The sequence below is a fragment of the Plasmodium relictum genome (genome assembly GCF_900005765.1).
Source record: "Plasmodium relictum strain SGS1 genome assembly, chromosome: 8".
Lineage (NCBI taxonomy): Eukaryota > Apicomplexa > Aconoidasida > Haemosporida > Plasmodiidae > Plasmodium > Plasmodium relictum.
This window is the reverse complement of record NC_041686.1, coordinates 1066546-1089161: the sequence shown is the minus strand read 5'-3', so window position 1 is coordinate 1089161 and position 22616 is coordinate 1066546. Positions and strand designations below refer to the sequence as shown.

General features: G+C 17.3%; 8 protein-coding genes and 1 non-coding gene across 9 annotated transcripts; 5 read left to right on the top strand and 4 right to left on the bottom strand.

Moving 5' to 3' along the window:
- Positions 1 to 642: 642 nt before the first annotated feature.
- PRELSG_0829000 (membrane magnesium transporter, putative) lies at positions 643 to 1449 on the top strand (the record flags this gene model as incomplete). Its single annotated transcript, XM_028676370.1, has 4 exons — positions 643 to 721; positions 865 to 923; positions 1050 to 1159; positions 1347 to 1449. The coding sequence occupies 4 exons, from the start codon at positions 643 to 645 to the stop codon at positions 1447 to 1449; spliced, it is 351 nt and encodes a 116-aa protein (XP_028532865.1).
- A 1407-nt stretch (positions 1450 to 2856) lies between these two features.
- On the bottom strand, positions 2857 to 4455 carry CCT2 (T-complex protein 1 subunit beta, putative; the record flags this gene model as incomplete). Its single annotated transcript, XM_028676369.1, has 1 exon — positions 2857 to 4455. The coding sequence occupies one exon, from the start codon at positions 4453 to 4455 to the stop codon at positions 2857 to 2859; it is 1599 nt and encodes a 532-aa protein (XP_028532864.1).
- A 2080-nt stretch (positions 4456 to 6535) lies between these two features.
- Positions 6536 to 7518, top strand: PRELSG_0828700 (40S ribosomal protein S23, putative; the record flags this gene model as incomplete). The annotated part of the gene is made up of 3 exons (XM_028676367.1): positions 6536 to 6545; positions 6688 to 6866; positions 7270 to 7518. 3 exons carry the CDS (start codon positions 6536 to 6538, stop codon positions 7516 to 7518), a joined length of 438 nt encoding a protein of 145 aa, XP_028532863.1.
- PRELSG_0828800 lies at positions 7028 to 7179 on the top strand. The gene has a single exon (XR_003699262.1). It is a non-coding gene; the product is annotated as a small nucleolar RNA snoR03 (small nucleolar RNA).
- Positions 7519 to 8066: 548 nt separating the features above from the next.
- Positions 8067 to 8670, bottom strand: PRELSG_0828600 (40S ribosomal protein S12, putative; the record flags this gene model as incomplete). The annotated part of the gene is made up of 2 exons (XM_028676366.1): positions 8067 to 8408; positions 8590 to 8670. The coding sequence occupies 2 exons, from the start codon at positions 8668 to 8670 to the stop codon at positions 8067 to 8069; spliced, it is 423 nt and encodes a 140-aa protein (XP_028532862.1).
- A 1472-nt stretch (positions 8671 to 10142) lies between these two features.
- PRELSG_0828500 (60S ribosomal protein L7, putative) lies at positions 10143 to 11257 on the bottom strand (the record flags this gene model as incomplete). The annotated part of the gene is made up of 3 exons (XM_028676365.1): positions 10143 to 10784; positions 10887 to 11012; positions 11252 to 11257. The coding sequence occupies 3 exons, from the start codon at positions 11255 to 11257 to the stop codon at positions 10143 to 10145; spliced, it is 774 nt and encodes a 257-aa protein (XP_028532861.1).
- Positions 11258 to 13503: 2246 nt separating this feature from the next.
- PRELSG_0828400 (EB1 homolog, putative) lies at positions 13504 to 14748 on the top strand (the record flags this gene model as incomplete). The annotated part of the gene is made up of 1 exon (XM_028676364.1): positions 13504 to 14748. One exon carries the CDS (start codon positions 13504 to 13506, stop codon positions 14746 to 14748), a length of 1245 nt encoding a protein of 414 aa, XP_028532860.1.
- Positions 14749 to 19095: 4347 nt separating this feature from the next.
- PRELSG_0828300 (hypothetical protein) lies at positions 19096 to 20565 on the top strand (the record flags this gene model as incomplete). Its single annotated transcript, XM_028676363.1, has 2 exons — positions 19096 to 19355; positions 19446 to 20565. The coding sequence occupies 2 exons, from the start codon at positions 19096 to 19098 to the stop codon at positions 20563 to 20565; spliced, it is 1380 nt and encodes a 459-aa protein (XP_028532859.1).
- Positions 20566 to 21329: 764 nt separating this feature from the next.
- ClpP (ATP-dependent Clp protease proteolytic subunit, putative) lies at positions 21330 to 22343 on the bottom strand (the record flags this gene model as incomplete). The annotated part of the gene is made up of 1 exon (XM_028676362.1): positions 21330 to 22343. The coding sequence occupies one exon, from the start codon at positions 22341 to 22343 to the stop codon at positions 21330 to 21332; it is 1014 nt and encodes a 337-aa protein (XP_028532858.1).
- Positions 22344 to 22616: the final 273 nt, after the last annotated feature.

Genomic DNA, 22616 nt, shown 5'->3' with positions numbered 1-22616 from the left:
TCATAAACATAAAATGAGATAATAAATATATATTTTATTTTTATATGTTTTGCCATCTTTTTTTTTTATTAATATTATAAAATGCTAAAATTTTTTAACAAAAATAAGTAAAAAACAACTTATTTACAAGTATACCAATATTACATATAGTAAAAGTATAGCATATATATGATAAAAAAAAAAAAAAATGAAATTAAATGAAAAAAAGATGCACATAATCATTAATTCAAAAAAGTTTACTAAATAATAGTACAAATATTTATTTTTAAAATTTTATGCAAAAATAAAATTATATAAATAAAAATTAATATATTGCATTATTTTCATTTTATAAATATATATATATGTATGTATTTTATTTTTGTAATAATATAATAAAATCCAGTAATAAATTAATATGTAATTATATATGAAGTATTTAAGTAATTTCCTGAAAATATTCATACTAAAAAAGAGAATTAAATTAAAATTAGAAAAATTTTTTAAGTATATATTTAATTAAAATAAAAAACATAACATCTGGAATAAAGAATAGTGGGAATACAATAAAATAATAAAAACTAAGTATTAAACAATAAAGGATAGGAAACAAAAAAATAAAACAATACATAAATAATTGGATATAAAAGAAAAAATTATAAAATGAATGAAAAAATATCAGTTTCAGTAACTCTTTTAGGGTTAGCATCTCTATTAAAAAGTGGACACTCTGTTTATTTACGTAAATTTAAAAATGATAAAGAAAATAAATAAAAATAAATATTTAAAAATATTTTGTTTTGCTTTCCTTTTTTTAAAAGCATTTATATACATAAACTTATTTTTTTCTTTTTTTCTCATTTTCTTTTTTTTTTTTTAAAAAAGATTTAAATAGATTCAAGTTAGAAAATGAAAATATGGAAAACTTTACTATTCCTTACACGGTTTTAATAAAAAAAATAATATTCTATGATTATTTTACTATTTTTTTTTATATCTTCTAAAAATAATAGAATATATAATTTCTTATTTTATTATTTATTTATTTTTTTTATTTTTCATATTTTTAGTTAGTTGTTCAAATTATTTTATGTGCTCTAATAACGATGTATGGAGGAAGTAAATTATTTCTAAAATTTCAAGATATTAAAAATGATTCATCACAAAATTTCAATAATTAGTAATAACATATATTACCTTTTAAATGATTTTAATAATTTGATTAAATTTTACATTTATATTTTTATTTTTATATAATATGATACTTTATTCAGTGTATTGATTTAATATTTTAATGTTTTATATACATTTATTAATTTTACATTATCATAATTTTTCAAATTTTATTATTTTAATTCTTTTTTTAGTGACTGGGATAAAAATCATACTAGAGAAAACTTCCGCTCATGTTTTAATAGAAAATACTTCATTAAAGATTATATAAAAAATAATATTAATAAAACAATTTAAAACATAAGTAACTTTCAATTTAAAAAAAAAAAAAAAAATTATTTTAAATATATTTACCAAAATAAAGACTTCATTCATATATGTTATAATTTAAAAAATTTAAATAACATATATAAAAAGAAAAAGTGAAAAATATTTCGCAGTGTTGACTTTTTTTCTTTTTTTTTTTTTGATATAATATTAATTAAAAGTGTAATTTTATTGCTATATATATTTATTCAATATTATTTTTTTTTTTCTTTCATACCATTTAATTACATAATATATAAATTCTATAAAAAATATAGTCTTGATTTATTTAAATTGTTTTTCATTTTTTTTATGTTAGATTTTATATATATACAGATTGTTTTTTTAATATATTATTAAAGTTAAGTAGAATTTTAACTTCATTTTTTTTTGTATCAAGTTTTTTAAATTAAAGTATATATTTATATCATTTTAAACTTATATGAACATAAAAAAAAAGGAAAAAAAAAAAAATAAAATAACATTAGACATCATAAAAAAACATCATTTTGCATTGCTCATATATATTTATCTATTTCTTTTTTATACTTTTACTTTTTATTGATTTTTTTTTTTAAAAAAAAGAAAAAAAATATGTATATGGTGAAATATATATTTATTCAGAATATTAAGAAAAGCATATGCCAAAATATATTTAAAAAACTTATGAATTTGTACATATATATACATATAGATAAATGGAATAATTATAAAAATTATTTGAAAAAGTAAAATGAATAGTTTTTGAATGGAAAAATATTAAAATAATTACACAACATTTTTATAAATGAGAGTTATTCTTCATCTATTATATATATGCACATAATTATTTTTTTAAATAAATGTAAACTATTTATGAAAAATATAATAAAATAAATAAAATGACTTAATAAAATATATATAAGTATAATGAACAATACATCTTCATGAAAACTAATATGAGTTAAAATATATGATATAATTTTTTTTTAAATTTATACAAAATTACTATAATATGATATTAATTTTTATACTATGAAGTTACGAATAAATAATTCTATTCTCTGTTATTCATTATTTTTAATTAAAAAATTATTCGCATAAATTATAATCAAAATAATACATACACATATATATATACTATAATATTTGGTTTTAATTTATATAACTTTTTATTTTTTTAATAAATATTTTAATATATTAACTAATTTTATAATAACATTTTATTAATTCCATATATTTAATAATTGCAAAACTAAACTCTCCTTATCATAATGTATAGTATACACATTTATATTGTATCAAATTTTTTTTGTTATTTCCTTTTTTTTCTCAAATAGTTGCTTAATTAATAATTTTATAAATTATTTACAGTTTTCTTTTTATAATTTAATTTTTATTATAAATATTTTTTTTTTTTTATACTCCTGTTCTTTTTCTTGGAGCACATTTTATTATATCATCTACACGTAAAATCATTTCAACTGCTTCAGTAGCTGAAGTTAACTGAGACAATTTCGAATTATAAGATTCGTATATTCCTAATTCCATTATATTTCCGACGTCTCCATTGTTAATATCTATACCTGCATATTTATTTCCCTTTGTATGTTGTGCTCTAATTTTACTAACAATTTCTGAACTGTCAAATCCTCCATTATCTAAAATATAAGTAGGAATTTGTCTTAAAGCTTTTGCAAAAGCTTCAATAGCTAAACTTCTTTTTCCTTCTACCGTTCTAGCTAAATTATCGACAGCATTACTCATCAACATTTCTGAGCATCCAGCACCTAAAACAACACGGTTATCTTTTATTGTTTCCGATAAAACAGCTAATGCATCATGTAATGACCTTTCACTTTCTTCTAATATATGTGTTGAAGCTCCTCTTAGAATAATAGTACATGCACCATTTTTTTTACAACCGGAAAATCGAATTAATTTATCTTCTCCTATTATAACTTCATCAATTTTTTCACAATAACCTAATTGTATTTTTAAGTCTCTTTCAAAAGTAGATGCTATTTCTGCACCTAAACAATTAGCCAATCTTTCCATTCCATCAAAATCACTATGTTCAATTGTCATAACATTATTCTCTCTAAATATTTGTTCTGGATAATTATATATTAATTGCCTATTTATAAATACATTACAACCATGTGATATAATGTTTTCTACTTTATTTTTCATTTTCAATTTTTCTTCATTTTCTAAATCTTGTACATCTTCGAAACTATGTACATTCACTTTAGTTCCGTATATTTTTACTTTGTCTGTATCCATAGGCGTATTTGCAATCATAACGTGACAATTTGTTAATGTTTTGGGTTGGTTTATTCCAATTTTTTTTTCTAGAATAAAGCCATCTTCTAAATATGAGTCTTTAATAGTTCCTCCTGTTTTCTTAATAACTTGTATTAAATCTAAATTCAAATTATCTTTAATTCTTAAAATAGCATTAACAGCCAAATGGGCAAAATGCTCTTTTTCATGTGTTAATAATTTAGAGGATAATGTGGTTCTTGCAATTTTTAACAAATCCTCTTTAAATAAATCTGAATTTACATCATGACTAAAGCAAGAATCTAATAGAGCTTCTCTAGCAACTTTTAAAGCCATTCTAAAGCCATCACAAATTATTTGAGGATGAATTTTATTTTCAATTAATATTTCTGCATTTCTCAACATTTCTGCAGCTAAAACAACTACCCCTGTTGTTCCATCTCCACATTTATTATCTTGTTGCATACTAACATCAACTAAAATTTTTGAAACAGGGTTATCTAACCAAACAGATTTTAAAATGGTTGCTCCATCATTTGTAACAGTATGTTGATGAGTTCTTGCTCCCTCTATATTTAATGGAGTTAGTATTTTATCTAATCCTCTTGGGCCCAATGTACTTTTTACTAAATCACCAACTGCTATTGCACCAACAAAATATTGCAATCTAGCTATTTCCCCTTTATCTTCTTGTGCTCCTTCTTTTAATACATCAGGCATAACAGAATTCATCTTAAAAAAAAAAAAGAAAAAACACAATTTTTTGAAAAAAATTTTATAATAAAGATTTTGTATATTTCTATGCTAATAAAATATATTTAAACATAAAATATACACGTATATATATATGGAAATATCAAATTTTTTATCATTTAAGAAAAAAAAATACACAATAAATTTATATAAATAAATATTTAATTATTTTTTCAAAAAACAAAAAATGTGTATACTATTTATTTTTTAAATTTAACAATATAAATTTTTTCTTGTATATTACTTTTTTTTTAAGATGTATTATTTACAAATAAAAATTTATAAAGAAATTTTATAATTCTAAAATTTTCTATATTTATGAAAGTTTTTCCTTTTAAATAAATGATGTATACTTAATAATCTCTCTACTTTTTTAATTTTATTTTAAAAAAATTAGTTTTGTAAAAAAAAAAAATCAAATCAGTAAGAAAAAAAAATTTACATATATTTAGGTATATAAATGTATACATACAAAAAATATGGAAAAAAAGAAAAAAAATTTATATTTTTTTTTAAAGAACGCATACAAATAACTTTAGCTTTTTGTTTCCTTAATTTTGAAATAAGATCTTAAAAAAAAAAATTTATTTTTTTTTCTTTTTCCTTTTTTTTTAAATAATTAAAAAAAAAATAAATCAAATTATTATAGTTATATTTCTGAAATGCAGGAAACATTGTAAGGCTTTTTATATTTCTTTTTTTTTTTTTTGCGATTTTTTAAGGATATATTTCTATATTATTTCATTAAGTTTATATTTATCTTACGTTGTTTTAATATATCATAATCAATATGCAAATATCAATATTTGTTTCTCTTTTTGGATGTATTTTTCAAAAAGAAATATTATTTAAATGAAACACACCCTTTAAAGCGATGCCATTTTAATATATATATTTTCAGTTAAAATTATCTAATGTATCTTTATAGAAATATTTGTAATTTTTTATAAATATTTTAAAGTATAAAATCTCTTTTTTTTATAATACAGAAATTAATGTAAATTAAAAAAGCATACATTAATAGAAAAAATGACAAATTTCTACAAAGAAATAAGATAGATGTTGTATTTCATTTTCCGAATTAAGCACAGTTATAAACTATATAAAAATAATATCATAATAGCAATGTAAAAAGATTAAATTATGTTTGTATTTTTTTTTTTTAATTTTTATATGTGCTTCTAATGAACATTGAATAAATTCGTAACTTTTTAATTTGGAATTTTTTTTATGATAATAAATGAGAAAACCAAATGCATTTTTAATATAAGATTAGACTATTAAAATAATAAAAATGATACGCAAATTAATGATTCAAAAATATATCTATCTATATATATATATATATATGAAATGAAACTTAATGTTTTTCCTTAATTTATGTAAAAGAAACAACGAACAAAATTTACATAAAAATGTTTCACTTTTTCTTTTCTTTCTTTTTAATTATTCTAAGTAATAAATTCAAATATTATTGTGTTCTTTATAATTTTCTGTTTTCAAATTTAAGAATCAATATTTTATGCAATATATATTACAAAGTAATATATATATTATTCTTTAAAATATAAACAATATTCTCTTATATATAATTTTGAAGAATTTCCTAAGTTACTATGTTCTTGATTAAAAAAAAAAAAATATAATTTTTTTCCTTTTTTTCTTAATTCATCATTATAAAAATATATTATAACATATTAATTTAATTTAAAAAAAATTGATATTATTTAAAAAAAAAATTTTAATATATATTACAGTAAATAAATTATAAAAAAAAAATATATATATATATATTTCTCAATAAATGAAAGTATTTTAACCACTTAACGCTCTTTTTTAAATAATTTAAAAAAAATTTTATTTTATTTTTTTTTTTATACATATGCATATAAAACTTTTTTTTTTTAAATCTGTATTATATTAATTAAATATTTCTGTAGAAAATTTATATTATTTTTTTGATAATTTTTTAAAAACATTTATCCTTCTATTAAAAAAAAGTGATATAAATTGTTTTTATGAAAATTTAAGTGTTAAATAATACTATATATAATTCAATATGGGATCAGGTATGAACATAAAATCATTTTTTCTTATTTAAATATATAAATATTTCATAAAAAAAAAGGGGAAAAAATAAAAATATATATTTAATAAAAATGTTCAATAAGTTTGTATATACATATATTTTTTTTTTTTTTATTTAAAAAGGAAAACCAAGAGGATTAAGAGCAGCAAGAAAATTAAGAATAAGAAGAAGAACACAAAAATGGGCAGATAAAAGTTATAAAAAATCTCATTTAGGAACGAGATGGAAATCTAATCCATTCAGAGGAAGTTCTCACGCAAAAGGAATCGTAGTTGAAAAAGTTGCTATTGAAGCTAAACAGGTTATTATTAAAAATTAAAATTCATATAAAAGTTATAAAGGAATAACAGAAAATAAAAATAATTTTTATTTTATTATTACTTTTATTATTTATAAAAATAATATGAAACTATATGTGAACGATGAAAAGTATAAATATGAAAATAATAATATAAAAAAAAAAAAAAAATTTGTTCCATTAGTGTTCCATGAACTCAATATAATGAGTGAGTGGGTCAAAAAATGGATAAATAAATTTAAGAATATAATTAAATTTTTTTTATTTTTATGATACTTTATACATAAAAATATTTTAGTTCTTTAACAATATTAATATATATATATATATATGTATATATATTAATAATGTATATCAAATTATAACATATTTTTTTTTATTTCATTTTTTTTTTTTATTTAAACAGCCTAATTCTGCATACAGAAAATGTGTAAGAGTACAATTAATTAAAAATGGTAAGAAGATAACGGCATTTGTTCCAGGAGATGGCTGTTTAAATTTTATTGACGAAAACGATGAAGTTTTAGTTTCAGGATTTGGTAGAAGTGGTCACTCAGTTGGTGATTTGCCTGGTGTTAAATTTAAAGTAGTTAAAGTAGCAAGGGTTTCTTTATTAGCATTATTTAAGGAAAAAAAAGAAAAGCCTAGATCATAATTTAGTAAAAATTATTTATTATACTACATTTTATTTTCCATTTTTATATTTCGTCTTTTTCCATTTTTTTTTTTTTTAATAAACGTTAAAATTATTTTGTTTTAATGTATTATATCTTATTCCTTTTTTATATTGTATATGGGTATTTATAGTATACTTTTAATTTTCATGAAACATTTAAAAAATTACAAAACTTTATAATAGCTTTAATGCAAAAAAAATAAAAAATTTCGCCTTTTGATATTGAATATATAGTGTAAATGTAAATAAAGGTATAAAAGCTATATATTTTTCATTTGAGGATTAACAAAAGAAAAACAAAAATAATTTAAAATTCTTTTTCATTGATTAAAAAAAGTTTTTTTCTTTTTTTTTTTAATTCTCAATAAAATTCTTTTATCTAAATTCTTCTGTTTTGCTACTTTTTTTTTTAAATTCTCTTTAGTATAGTTATATAGTATATTCAATAAATAAAATTTTATTTTAAACACAAACATTTAAAAGTAAATAAAAAAAAGAAAAAAGAAAAAGTAAAATGAAAAATACATTTATGCAACGGTTTGGCTTTGTGACATTAAAAATTCTCTTTCAGCTGAATCTTCTCCAAAATCTACTATGGCAACTGAACTTGCTCCAATAATTTTTCTAGCATTTCCATCTTTATCTAATTTATATAGCCCTGCCCAGTGTCCTAAGTCTTTACTATCATTTTGAACAAGAAATAAGGGGATATTTTTTTCCGCACATAAAGCTGTAATTAATTTTTTATAAGCTGGTTCAGAACATACACTTGATAAGAAGCAAACTTTTGCTTCTTTTGATTCAATTGCTTTTATAACTTCTCTTATACCCACTTTTAACCCATCATGAACATGAGCATTTTTTATTACCTTGAAAATAATAATAAAAAAAAATTTCATTCGTATTCTTTGTGTAAAAATTAATATAATTAAATATATATTACAGTTTTATATATTTACTTGCTCATATATTTTTATATTTATATATGTATATTTCTTTACATGTTCATATATTTTTTATAAACTTAATTTTTTTCTTTTTTTAAATTACTTTTTGTATTGCTGTGGTATTATCTAAAACAGCCTTTTCTTCAACTACTACGTTATTGTCAACACTTTCAACATCAGTCATTTTCAAAAATATAAAATTATTTAAAAAGATGAAAAAAAAAAAAAAAAACTGAATAACTTCAATAAATTAACATGTAAAATATAATCTAAAATACTATTTTCAACATTTATTTAAAATTAATTTTTTTTTTTTTGAAAAATATTCGTAGGATCATATATATATCTTTATATTTCCTTATATATTTCTTTTTTATTTTTTTAAATTTTTTATCATAATTCGTACGTATAAAATATATGTACAATCATATATATATATATATGTATGCATACTTTTTTTTTTTTTTCAAAATGAAATTATTTTTGAATTTAGAAAAAGGGTACTAAAATTTTTTAAAATAAAATATATATTTTTTTTTAACGCACTTGTAAAAATGCATTTTTTTTTTTTTCAAATTTGATGTAAAATTTTGTTATTAATGATAAAAAAAAAAAATATAAAAAAAAAAGGCAAAAAATTATAAAATACATATGTAAATGAAGTTAAATATCATCATAAATTCTATGTAAATATATAAAAAAAATATATATAAATAATTATTATAATAAAAGTTGAATTGTTCTTAAAAAAACCGCAATTCTTTGTGAATAATAAAATATACTGTATAGGAAATAGATAAAATTAAAATTATTTAGAAAAAGATAAAACAAAAATGAAAAATAAAAAATGCATTTTATATTGCAAGTTATTGTGAAATAAAAAAAAAATATAAATAAAGAATATAATTATAAAAAAAGTAGATAAAAAAAAATAAATAAAAAAAAAATACATATATACATTATTAATTAGAGCAAATAAAAAAAATATGATGATATTTTTTTTTTTTTCATATATATGAACTTATTAACACATTATTTTAATAGAGATGCAATTTCTACAACTAACATATAATTAAAAATATTCAAAGGATATAAATTACAAAAAGCATAATAGTGAATCTAAATTACAAATTCTTTATAGAATTATAATATTTCATTCAACTACAAAAGCTTTAAAATATTTGGTAGATAGTTTTCATATATTTTTATTCCTTTTTATAATATATTGATAATTATAATAATAATTTTTATGCATTTTTATTAACAAATTTATTTTAATAATGGAAAATAGATAAGAAAATTAAAGAGAAATATTAACTTTTTGGTAATGTAATTCTTATTTATTAACAAATATTTCCTATAAAAACTAATTTAAAAAGAAGTATGCATATATATAATAAATATATTTTTCATTAAATTTTATTTCATACTGTTTTTAAATTTTTGAGAAAAAAAAAAAAAAAAATAATAAATAAATAAAATAAAATAAAATAAAATAAAAAATGTATAAAAGAAAAAAATACATATTTTTAACTTACATGGTTTAAAAAAAAAAATTTATGACATATATATAAATATATATATATAAATTTTTAATATTTTTATATGTAACTTTTTTTAAAAAAACATATATTTATGCATCTCTTAATATTTCTTTTAAATCATTCTGTTTATTAATTCGTTAATGTAATTTTCTCTGTTTCCCCAATCTCCAGGTCTAGGTTCATTAAATCCGTGCCTTTTTGCTTTGAATCCTTTTTTAGGTGGTTTTAATTTAAATGTCCATAAGAAATTATTGACTTTTTTAAAAGCTGGGCCACATGTGTAAATTTGATAAACCATGTCTTCAATACCGTGTACATTATATTTTCCTAAATGCTTTGAAATATCTTCATTATCTTGAATTTTTTTTCTGCTATATCTTCTTACTTTTCCTGCTCTAATATATCCTCTTTTATATATTAATTTTCTTACTGTCGATAAAGTTGGATAACCGTAAGTTACATAAGGTTCAACTATTTTTAGCATTTGCTTGCTTGCTTTATTTACTTTGATAAATACTCCATTATGTACTTGCAATAATCTCAGTAAACGAAAAACTGATCTAACTTTTGGCGATAATTTATTTATACCCTTTAATCTGATAACAAAAACTACTTTCTTTTCAGCTTCTTTATAAAAACAATTGTTTTTTCTTGCCTCTCTCTTTAATTCGATAATTTTTTTTCTTTCGTCTGCATATTCCTGTTCATATCTTAAAGTTCTTTTTCTTAATTCAATCCTTTTCTTTTTATTAATCTAGAAAAAAAATAAAATAAAATAAAGATATTATAATTAAAACATTAGTATTCATATAATTATCAATTTTAATCATTGTATTATTTCTCATATATTCCTTACCAATTTCAAAGCTTTTAATTTTTTTTGATTTTTTTCTTTTAATTCTAAGTTTTTCTTATTTTTTTTATTTCTTAAACTTGTCATATTTTTTCCTATTTCATTTTCACCTTTTTCCTCATATCTATCCTATAATATATTAAAAATTTAAAAAGAAAATTACACAAAAGTTCAAAATTTTTAATTATTCGTATTTTATATATATATATATATATATATATATTTATAAATTAAAAAAATATGTGTATTTCATTTAACACAATATCCTTGATACAAAATCAAAAAATAGTAAACAAAAAAAATAAAATTCATTAATTTATATGTATATAATAAAATATATATATATATATATATTATATAATTCTTACTGCCATGGTTGATCTTAATATGATGATATATTAAAAATAAATTTATTTATTCTTTTTGATATAAAATTTATCAAATATTTTTATGTAAGAAAAAAAAAAAATCACAAGTTATTTTCTATTTTTTTAATCTACAAAAAATTTGTTATGAATAAATATTAAAAAATTAAATTAAAAAAACAAATATATTTGAAAAATAATAAAACTTTATTTTAATTTTTGTAACTATATACAAAATAAAAAAAAAAAAAAATATAAAATAAATAATACTATAAAAAAAAAAAAAAATCACGTAAATATGTACATATATACCATTTATGTATTTATTTTGTTATTTTTTTTTTTTTTTCATCATGCTGAATTTAGAAACATATTCAAAAAAAATAAAATATAATAAAAATTTACTTTTTGAAAAATTAAAGTTTTTTTATAAAATGATACTAAAAGTTATAATTAAAAAGAAAAAAGGAAAAAATATTTGCAAAAAGATTATTTTATAAATAAAATAAAACAATATAAAAAAAAAGAAAATTATTGTATAATTATGTCGTATGGTGTAGGGGGAGAAAATTATTGAAATTTTTTTTTTTTTTATTTAGTAGAATATTTTTCTCTAGATATTTTTTTTTGTGTTTCTTATTGTTATATACATTTAATAAGTTTTTTGTTAATTTTTTGTACTTTTTTCTTCTTTTCTTAGCTATGTATTTTTGTATTTTTTTTTTTTTTGTTATTTTATTCTAATTCATATTTATAATCTTTGCTTTTTTTGTATTATATATATATTTTTTAATTATTATAATATTTTTTGTTAGTAAGTTGTATGATTAACTCTAAGATTTGTTTTTTCATTTCAAATTTATTTAAAAAGGAAAAAAAAATTAGTTAAATGTAAAATATATATTATAAAGAATAAAAATTATTTTCTCTTAATATTAGAATGATCATTTGTATCTATTATATTTTTTTTATCCTTTTAAATAGCAATATAATTTAAAATGTTGAAACTCCTTTTTTTTAGATAAAAAAAAATAAAAAAAAAACCATATTTTATAATAAAGTTAGAAGGAAATTTTTACTAATAGTTCTACCTTTTTATACTAAATTCAATAAAAATATATCATAAATAATATGATAATTTTTTTTAAAAATAAAACACCTTTTTTTCTTCATAAAAAATTAATAAGATGTAAAAATAACCATAATATTTTTAAATATAAAACCTTATGAAGAGGAAATTACATACATCTTTTATAGCAAAGGAAAGGAAAATAAAAAAATCATCTAATAAAAATTATTATATTTTTCATTATGAAAGTATTTTATGTATTATTATTTTATTACTTTATATTGGTAAAATTAAAATTCCTATAATGTTCTATTATTTTTAAGATATATATATATATATCTTAAAACATAAGCATTTTAAGAATTCTTTTTTTCGTGCTATATATTTTAATTTATTTAATGATACTAATAGTATTTATTTTTCATAAGAAAGTAATGTTTCCCAATTTTTGAAAAGAGGAAAAATAATATTTTTGTATATAGTCTTACATTTAACTAGTTAAAAAATGAAGGAAAAAAAAAGTTATAATTAAAAAAAAAAAAAGGATTTTAGCACTATTTTTATTTAAAATATTACCTTTTGTATTCAGTTAAAAATTAATATTTATATTTATTTTTATGTTTGTCTATATTATAAATTTTAATTTATGAGAAATAATGTTCATAATAACATCATTTAATTTTAACTTTTTTTTTTTTTTTTTATTTTACTTGCACACAAAAAGATTTTAAATGCTTTTTGTTTTTTTAATAAAAAATAATAGATTATTTTAAAAATATATATAAGGAAAATAGAAGTTAAGCTTTTGTTTTTTTTTAACTTTTTTTTAATTCATTCAAGTTTTAATATAATTTTTTAATCTAAATAAAATTTTAGCTTTTCATTCTTTATTTTAATAAGAATTTGATTTTAAAAAATATTTATGCATACATACATTTATAATTATAATATACATGATTTATGCTATGAAACATTGAAAATAGAGAAAGAAATATGTTCTACATAGAATATAGACATATAATTCAATGAAAAATACATGATAAAAGCGATAAAAAAAAATTAAATAATACATTTATTAATATTTTGTTAAAATTTTGAGTGTATCATACTTGTATGTATATTTAATAATTAAAAAAAATATAAAACAAATTTTACAATAGAATGAAAAAAAAAAGTCTTATAAATAATGACTGAAAGTAAAGAATTCAATTCGGTAGGAAATATGGATATAGGTTTTTTTGTAAGTAGAAAAGAATTAATTGAATGGATAAATAGATGTTTAAAAATAAATATAACTAAAATTGAACAATGCTCTAATGGTGCTGTTTATATTCAATTATTAGATATATTGTTTCCCAATAAATCAGTTTTACATAAAGCAAAATGGAATGCAAAGTTAGAATATGAATGCATAATAAATTATAAACTAATACAAAATGTTTTTAATAAACTTGGTATAAAAAAGCATATGGATATAGACAAGCTAATTAAAGGAAAATATCAAGATAATTTAGAATTTCTTCAATGGTTTAAAGCATTTTATGAAAGAATTGTTGATTACAATAGTGAACAAATCATTAATTATGATGCTATAGAAAGAAGAAAATTATGCATATTAGGAGAAAAAGGAGATTATAAACTATTAAATAACTACTTACCTGATTGGGCTAAAGTAGACTTAAGTATTATAAAAGAGAAGAATATTCATAACGAAAGCAGAATGATAAGCAATATGCAAAAAAAAAAATTAGATTCCATTAGTGTCAATCAAGAAAATAATAACAACAGTAATAATACTTATAATAATAAAAAGACAGTTAAAGGAGAAAAAAAAACTATTTTATTAAATATAGCAAATGATAGTAATTTCAATTCATTTACCTGTAAAGACCTAAATATAACAAAAAAACATAATACAAATAATAATAATAACTTAAATAAAAGATTATCTATTTCAAATAAATTTTCATCTCAAGGTTCACTTTCCTCTTACACAAAAATTAATAATTCTGGCCCCCAAAAAGATCTTATCGCATTAATTGAAAGAAATAAAAAATTAAAATTGCAATTAGAAAACAAAAATCAAGAGATATCTATATTACAAAATAAATTACAAGAAGAAGAAAATGAAAAGAAGATCATTCTTTTTCAAAAAAACTTCTATTATAACAAATTAAGATTTTTAGAACTCCTATGTAATCAAACTGATGAAAATTTCTTATCAATTGATGATATACAACAAATAATATATGCTCGCGAAAACACTTACTTTCATCAAACTATTTCACTAAAAGATAAAAATAATAATGATGACAATGAAACATTAAGTGTTAAAAACAATGATTTTACTTTACAAAACTCTATTCATAATAGTGAAAATTTCCAATATAATAATCAAAATTCAGAAAATTTCACCGCTTATTGTTCGTGAACATATCCAAGAGTAAAAAAAATATAAAAATAAATAAAGAAGATAACTACAAAAATTTTGAAACAATAACATTTATATATATATATATATATATATACTTATATTCTTTTATTAATGAATATAAATAAATAACTCTTGTCCAATAAATTTATTTAAATTTAAAAATATAACTTATAAAATTACTTTTTTAGGAAAAAATTAGAAAAAAAAAGGTAATTAAAATATAAAAATATTTAAAAAATTACATTTATATTATTTGCAATTTATATATTACGTAAAAATAAAGAAATAACTGTGCAAGTTTTTTTTTTTTTTTTCATTCCAATATTTATAACTTTGTTGTATAGATTAATCTAATTAATATTGTTTTTTCAAAAAAAATTATTCATTAAATATACATATATTTATATAATAATTAATTTGGCATGCATATTTTCCATGATGTTATTTATACCTTTAATAAGTTAAAACTTTAGGAAATATTATAGTTTGAAATATTTTTTTTTTTTTTTTTTTTTCTAAACATGTACATTTCTTTTTTATTTTATTTTCATTTTAATTTTTCTTTTTTCTTTTTAAATTAAATAACTTTCATCATATTTTTTACCTATTTCTTTAATATTATATATTTTTAAGGAATTCCTATATAATATTTAGAACATTATTTATAAACATAATAAAAAAAAATATATAATTTGTTTCTAATATACAAAATAAGAAAAATATAAAACCTAAAAGAATCTAAAATATTTATATTCATTTGATTATCTTTTTTTTTTTCTTTTGTTTAAAATTAATTCTTGAATAATTTTTTTTTTAGCTAGCATTTAGCATAATATTTGATAATGTTTCCTTTTTGATTTTTTGCCTTCATTATAATTCATTAAAGTTTTTCAAAAAAATAGTTTTTTTTGGAAAGCATGTAGTATAAAAAGTTGCTAGTATAAATGATAAAATTTCTTTTCCATGTAAATAAGAACTTAGAAACTATATGAAAAATACATTTCAATAATTTAATTTAAAAGGTTTTATAAAATTTAAAATTATAATAATATCTTAATATATGATCTATATTTTTTTTTATATTTTTCTAATCTTAGAAATTCGTTCTATTATCCAATTAGAATGTCTATAAAAAAAAAAAAAACTAATTTCTACTTTATATTTCTCTTTTAATAATAATTGAATTTTTCTTATCATAATATATTCTATTTTTTTTTTCTCTCTCTTTTCTACATTTTTACATGTAAGAAAAATTTTTTATATAAATTTTTTTTTTTTTTATATTAATTACTGTTTATATTTTCAGTGCTTTAATTTTTTATTAAAATTCAGAAAAAAAAATTAAAACAAAATATGCCATATATAATTTTATTAAATAATATCTATCCATTTTATACATTTATTAATTATAATATTCATATAAATACGTAAGTATATATATATATATTTACTTCATAATATAGTAAATAATAAAAATTTATGTTTTTAATCTTTAAAAAATAATTTTTTTTTTTTTAAATTAAATATACAACGGTAAATATATTTTTTTTAAGTTAACTAAAAGTAGATAAAATTTATAATAAATTTTAATGTTTTATTACAGATAATTTTAATTCTAAATTCTAAAATTTTAGTTTAAGATAATATATTTTCTATTTCTTGTTTCTTTTCTTTTTTTTTAATATAAATACAGTATTTTTCAATTTGAAAAAATGGATATCTTAATATGTAAGCATATTCTTTTTTCTTTAAGAAAGAAGAACTAAATTAAATACTATATGCATTTAAAAATCTTTAGTGCAAAATATAATACTTCGTTTTTATAAAAATACGTACTTTTTTTAACTAGATGTTATTTTTATAAATTAACATGCTTTTATGACGAACAAAAATTTTATTAAAAAGATATCGTTTTATGCATAATATTTATTAGATATTATTATGCAACAATTTAAAATATTAAATATAATTTTTATTTTTAAAATGAGTTGCATTTCTCTTATATATATCTATATATATATATATATATTTATATATATATATATACATTTTTTTTTTTTTTAATTCTCTTTTTTATATATGTGTGTATATTTTATTTTTATGAAGATTCTTTTATTTCTAAAATTTATCTACATATTGAAAATATATCAACTGTTTCCTCCACTTAAAAAAAATTAAATACCTATGTTTTTATTTTTCTAATTTGCTTTTTAAAAATTTATTACCACATCAAATTTTACTATAAATATATTTCAAAAATATTAATTTGAGTCGTTGTTGTTTTACTTTTTTTTTTTATTTTTTTTTTTCGGTATCTTGCATGCATATTTTCTTAATCTAAATAAAAAGCATGATTTGGAAAAAAAGTTTTTGCCAAAATTCTAGAATTGTAAAATTTTTATACATACATATAATTTTTTTCTTTTCTTTTTTTTTTTTTTTTTTATCTATTATTTTAAACTAAAACAAAACATTTTGTAGATATATTTAATTAATTCCATTGTTCTGGATTTAATAGCATATATTTTATTAATATTTAAAGAGCTATTCTTAATTTTCTTTATACGAAATAGTTTATTTTGAAGAATATTTTTATAATAAAATAGTATTTTTCAGCTTAAGTTAAAATTGAATCTACATAAACTAATTTGTAATTTAATTTTTTCTTTTTTTGACCTAATTTTCTCTTTTTTCACTCTTTTTTTCAATTTAATATTAAATTTTTCTTTTTTAGTTTCATTTTCTTTTTTAGTGATTTTTTTATAGAATTGTTTTTACAAATAGATGTTTAAAAAAAGAAAATGAAAAGTTTATAATTTTTTTTTATAATAGTACATATTATTTTTTCTTTTACTTTTTCTTTTTATTTTGCTATAATAAGATATATATTAGTAGAAAAAGTTCAATTTTGAGAAAAAGTAATAAAAAAAATGATAATTTTTATACCTAATATATATATATATATATATATTACAAGTTTATATATATGTACATATATGTGTATATGTGCTTAAATATGCACATACATATATATGTATATATATATAAATATAGATAAGAGCACGAATATATAATTAAATAAAAGAAACATATTAAAATTATTCCTTTATATGTTTTTTATGATTTTTGTCTTTTAACAATTTTGTCCATTTATTATTATTAAGAAAAAATAATTTTATGCTTTTTAATTATATATTTATTTTTAATTATTTATCATTTTTTTATATTTTAATTTAATATTTTTCATTAATGTATAGTGAAAATTATCTGCAGACATTTTTATAAATAGGAGTATTAAAAAATGAATTAATATAAAGAATATATTTTTATATATAATATGCCAAATATAAATATCTATTTTTGAAAATAAAATAAGAATTTATGGAGTAAATTAAAATAATTTATTGCATATATTAATACTATTTTTTGTAAGTTTTTTTTTTTTTTTTATATATTTTTATTATATTTAATCTCTACCTCTTATTTTTTTTTTTAAATATTTTTTATAGTTTAGAATTTTTTTTTTTTTTTATCCTACTAGATTTATTTTGAATTTATTAGTAATAATTTTACAACATATTCTCATTATGCGCTTTTTTATTACTAAATATTTTGATTATTGAATTTTTATTTAATATTTTTATTTAATTTTTTTTTTTTTTATAAAATTTACATTTAATATAATTGTTATTTATTATATTTCTGAACTTTCATCATTTTAATACTTACTTATTTCTTCATACTACTTTATAAATTCAATATATTTTTAATAATATTAGTATTGATATTAATAAATTTTTTTTTGTCTATATTCATTTTTTAATTAGAAAACATATTTATTTGTATAGAAACATATATATACAGTATTATTCCTTAACATATAATATATATGTATAAATGAATATAGATATAATTCCGCCATATATATAACTTTTTTTTTTTTTTTTTTGTTCATTATCAAATATATCTAATTTATAATATTTTTATTTACATATATAGATTATATATGTTTTCTTAATAACAGTGAACAAAGAAATAAGAAAAAAAGTTAATATTTATTAGTAATAATATAATTTTTTGCATCTTATTACTTTTATACACCTTATTTTTTTTTTTTTTTTAGTTTATAATTACAATTTGTAACTGTTTGTATGTGCACATTTATTTTTTTAAATTATTGTTATTTTTAAATAAAACCCTCTTAATTTGAAATAATAATAAAATATTTATAGGAATAAATATATATATATATATATATATAAATATTTAGTTTATTTTAAATTAATTTTGTGTTCTTTTTTTTTTAAGCATTATTTTTTTTTTTTTTTTTCAAAGAATATAAAAATGAGCTCTAACAACAGTTACTCTTCCTGCATGTTCGTTAAGAATGAATATGATGAAATTTATTCAAATGAAAAAATGAAGAAGCGAAATATAAAGGATTGTATGAAACATGATTCAAATGATTTTAAATTACAACATAATTTAAAAAAGATTAGAAAGAAGAAATTATCAAAGCTAAAGAATTATAACAATAATCAAATAAAAAATTACAAAGTAAAATGGTCAAACAGAATGAAGTGGACACCTAAAATGCTGGAAATGTAAAAACATTTAATTCATTAATTTTATTTTATATATATACTTCTTTTTTTTTTTTTAATACTCATCTTATTGTTATTTTTTACGTTCAGATTTGAAGAATCGGTTTTTTATTTTCTAGAGCAACAGAAAAAAATAAAAGATTCTACTTATGAACCTACGCCCTGTCGAATTTTATCATACATGCATAAAAAGTTTGAAGATTTAGAAGAGAAAAATTTGAATGATATAAAGAATATGCAAAATTTATCAAGACTGCATGTTGGGAGCAAATTGCAAAAATTTCTATTAAAATTAAAAAAATTAGGGATGAGAGAAAATATTAAAAATACAAGTAAAATTAATGATGCAAGTGTAGATACATATTATAGCAACGATAATAATGATAGTAATAAAAATAATAATAGTGATTATTATTTTGGAGGAAATGCTGAGAAATCATATAATGCTCATAACATATCACATAGTTGTTCAAAAAGTAATGCATCAAATCCTGTTGACAATTATAGTGGGAGCAATAAAGATATAAATGAATCAATAAATAATAAATCGTTTGTAGAAACTGATAATTATAATAATGGTTTATATTCAAATCAGATAATAAATGATTCAAAATATTTTACTAATTATGATACTGTCAATTCGTATTTTATTTATGCAAGTAACTATGATAATACGAATGTACAAAATAAAATATCGAGTAATATTCCGCAGAGTGATTCCAATGATTTAATTGATAGTAACCGTAATATTTCTTTTGTGAACGAAGTAAATTTAACAAGTAAGGCAAATCAAAATAGTGCATTATCATTAAATAATCCTTTAATTTTAACAAATAACTCTTTTGAAATTTCACCGTTTTCTTTGAATAGTAGTAATACTAATAACAAATCATTTAATAATGTAGGTGATACCTTTTATTCTTTTAATAATATGAATTTAAATAGTATTAATAACGAAATGAATGAATTACAAATAGTAGAGCTTTTGCATTTGGTAGTGAAAGATTTTAGTTTATTAAATGATAACATGAAAGCTCAAATTTTATTTAAATTAGCAAAGCAGTTATTAAATATGGCTGAAGAAATTTTTACAAATAATCTAACCAACTACACATCTTTAGAAGATAAAATGAACTATCCATGTAAAAGTAATATAAATTCTTTAATACCATTAAGAATGCTGTGCCAAATTAACAATCTAAAGGATTAAAAAAAAAATAAAGAAAACGTTTAAATTTTTTTATCCAGTATTTATTGTGAATTGTATGATTTACTCAAAACAGGGAGTTTCTTTTTTTTTTTTTTTATCATTGAAAATATTTTAATGAAAATGTTCTATTTTCAAATATACTATTTATTAATATATATTCATTATTAATACATTTATTAGAATTTATCGTATTGTGATATATATTAGTATATATAATCTTGTATTATATTTTTTATTAGACATTATTCTTTAGATTATTTACTAATATATATATATGTAAATATATATATATATATATAATTAAATTTTTTTTTTTAGTTTTTTAGTGATAGGTTTTAAAAAAAAAAAAAATTAAAAATTGAAATGTTCAAACAATTTTATAAAAACTAAAAAAAAAAATTTTAATAAAAATATGTACACATATATATATATATATATATATATATATATATATATATATATATATGAAAAATATGTACATGTGTTAATATATTTAATTAAATTTAAATTATATTTTTTATTTATTTTATTTTTTTTTTTTACATAGTTTTTTTATAAAAAAAAAAAAAGGAAATTAAAACAAAGTTTTTTTTTTTTATAATTATTATGTAAAAAATTAGATGAAAATGGATAAATATCCCATGAAAAAAAAACAATTTTGATCAACTTTAAGTATTAAATTTACAATTTTAGCATTCCAAATATATGAAATATGTTAGATTTAAATTTATGAATTTTTTTTTATTTTGAAATTTATATATATTTTAAATTTGATTAAAATAAGGATGAGGTAATTTTGTTTCTATAATCTCATCTATAATCCCGTATTTTTTAGCTTCTAACGCATTCATATAATAATCTCTATCCGAATGCTTTTCTATTGTTTCAATAGTCTGATTAGTAAATCTAGATAAATAATTGTATAATAAATTTTTAAGATAGAGTATTTCTTTTGTTTGTATTTCAATATCATGAGGATGCCCAAATGCATTACCTAAAGGTTGATGTATCATAATTCTACAGTTAGGTAAAGATTTTCTTTTTCCTTTTTTCCCACTAGCTAAAATAACGGAAGCCATTGATGCGACTAGACCAAAAGATATTGTTTGAATATCTGATTTTATATAATTAAAAATATCCAAAATGGCTAATCCTTCATTTATTGATCCTCCTGGTGAATTAATATATATTTTAATATCACTGTGATTTAAATTATCTAGATATAATAGTTGGCTAATTAGCTCATCACATGTTTTCTTATTTATTTCATCAGTTAGATAAATAATTCTTTTTTTAAGAAAAAATAACTTTATATCTTTTTTGATATCTTTAATATCGGTAGTAGGCATAATATTTTGAACTTTTTTATAACTTTTTTTTTTTTTTTTCTGGACTATTGCTCTTCTATTTTCTCTTATAATATTTTCATCTTTCTCTATTACATTCATATCCTCATTATTTTTTAAATTATTCATTGCATTTTCACATCCATAATTTTCTAAATCATTTACTAATTCCAATTTTTTTTTTATTTCCTCACTATTTTTTAAAAGATAAGATAAATTGGATGAATCTCTTTTTTCATTACTATAAATTTTATTATCTTCATTTTCTTTAAAACTTGAATTTAATATATCTCTTTTAATTCTTCTGGTTATTGAATATTTATTTGGAAAACATATAAAGTTTAAAATATTTGATTTCTTTATACTTTTTTTTGATTCTATTTTATTATTTTTTACTAATATAAAAAATAAAAACAATAATAAATATTTCATTTCTAAAAAATAAAAATAACAAAATGCTTAAATTGAACTAAAAAAAAAATTTTTTTTTAATAAATGTTAAAATATAAAAAAAAACTAAAAATTCATACATAATGTATATACATAAATATATATATAAATGTTTAATAAAAGTATATACATATTTAAAATTATCAAAATTTTTTTTTTCATCATCAAAATTAGGGTGTAAGTATATAATTGTAATAAAAAAATGTTTTAAAATAAAATATATTTTTTTTTTCAAAAAATAAAAATATAACGATA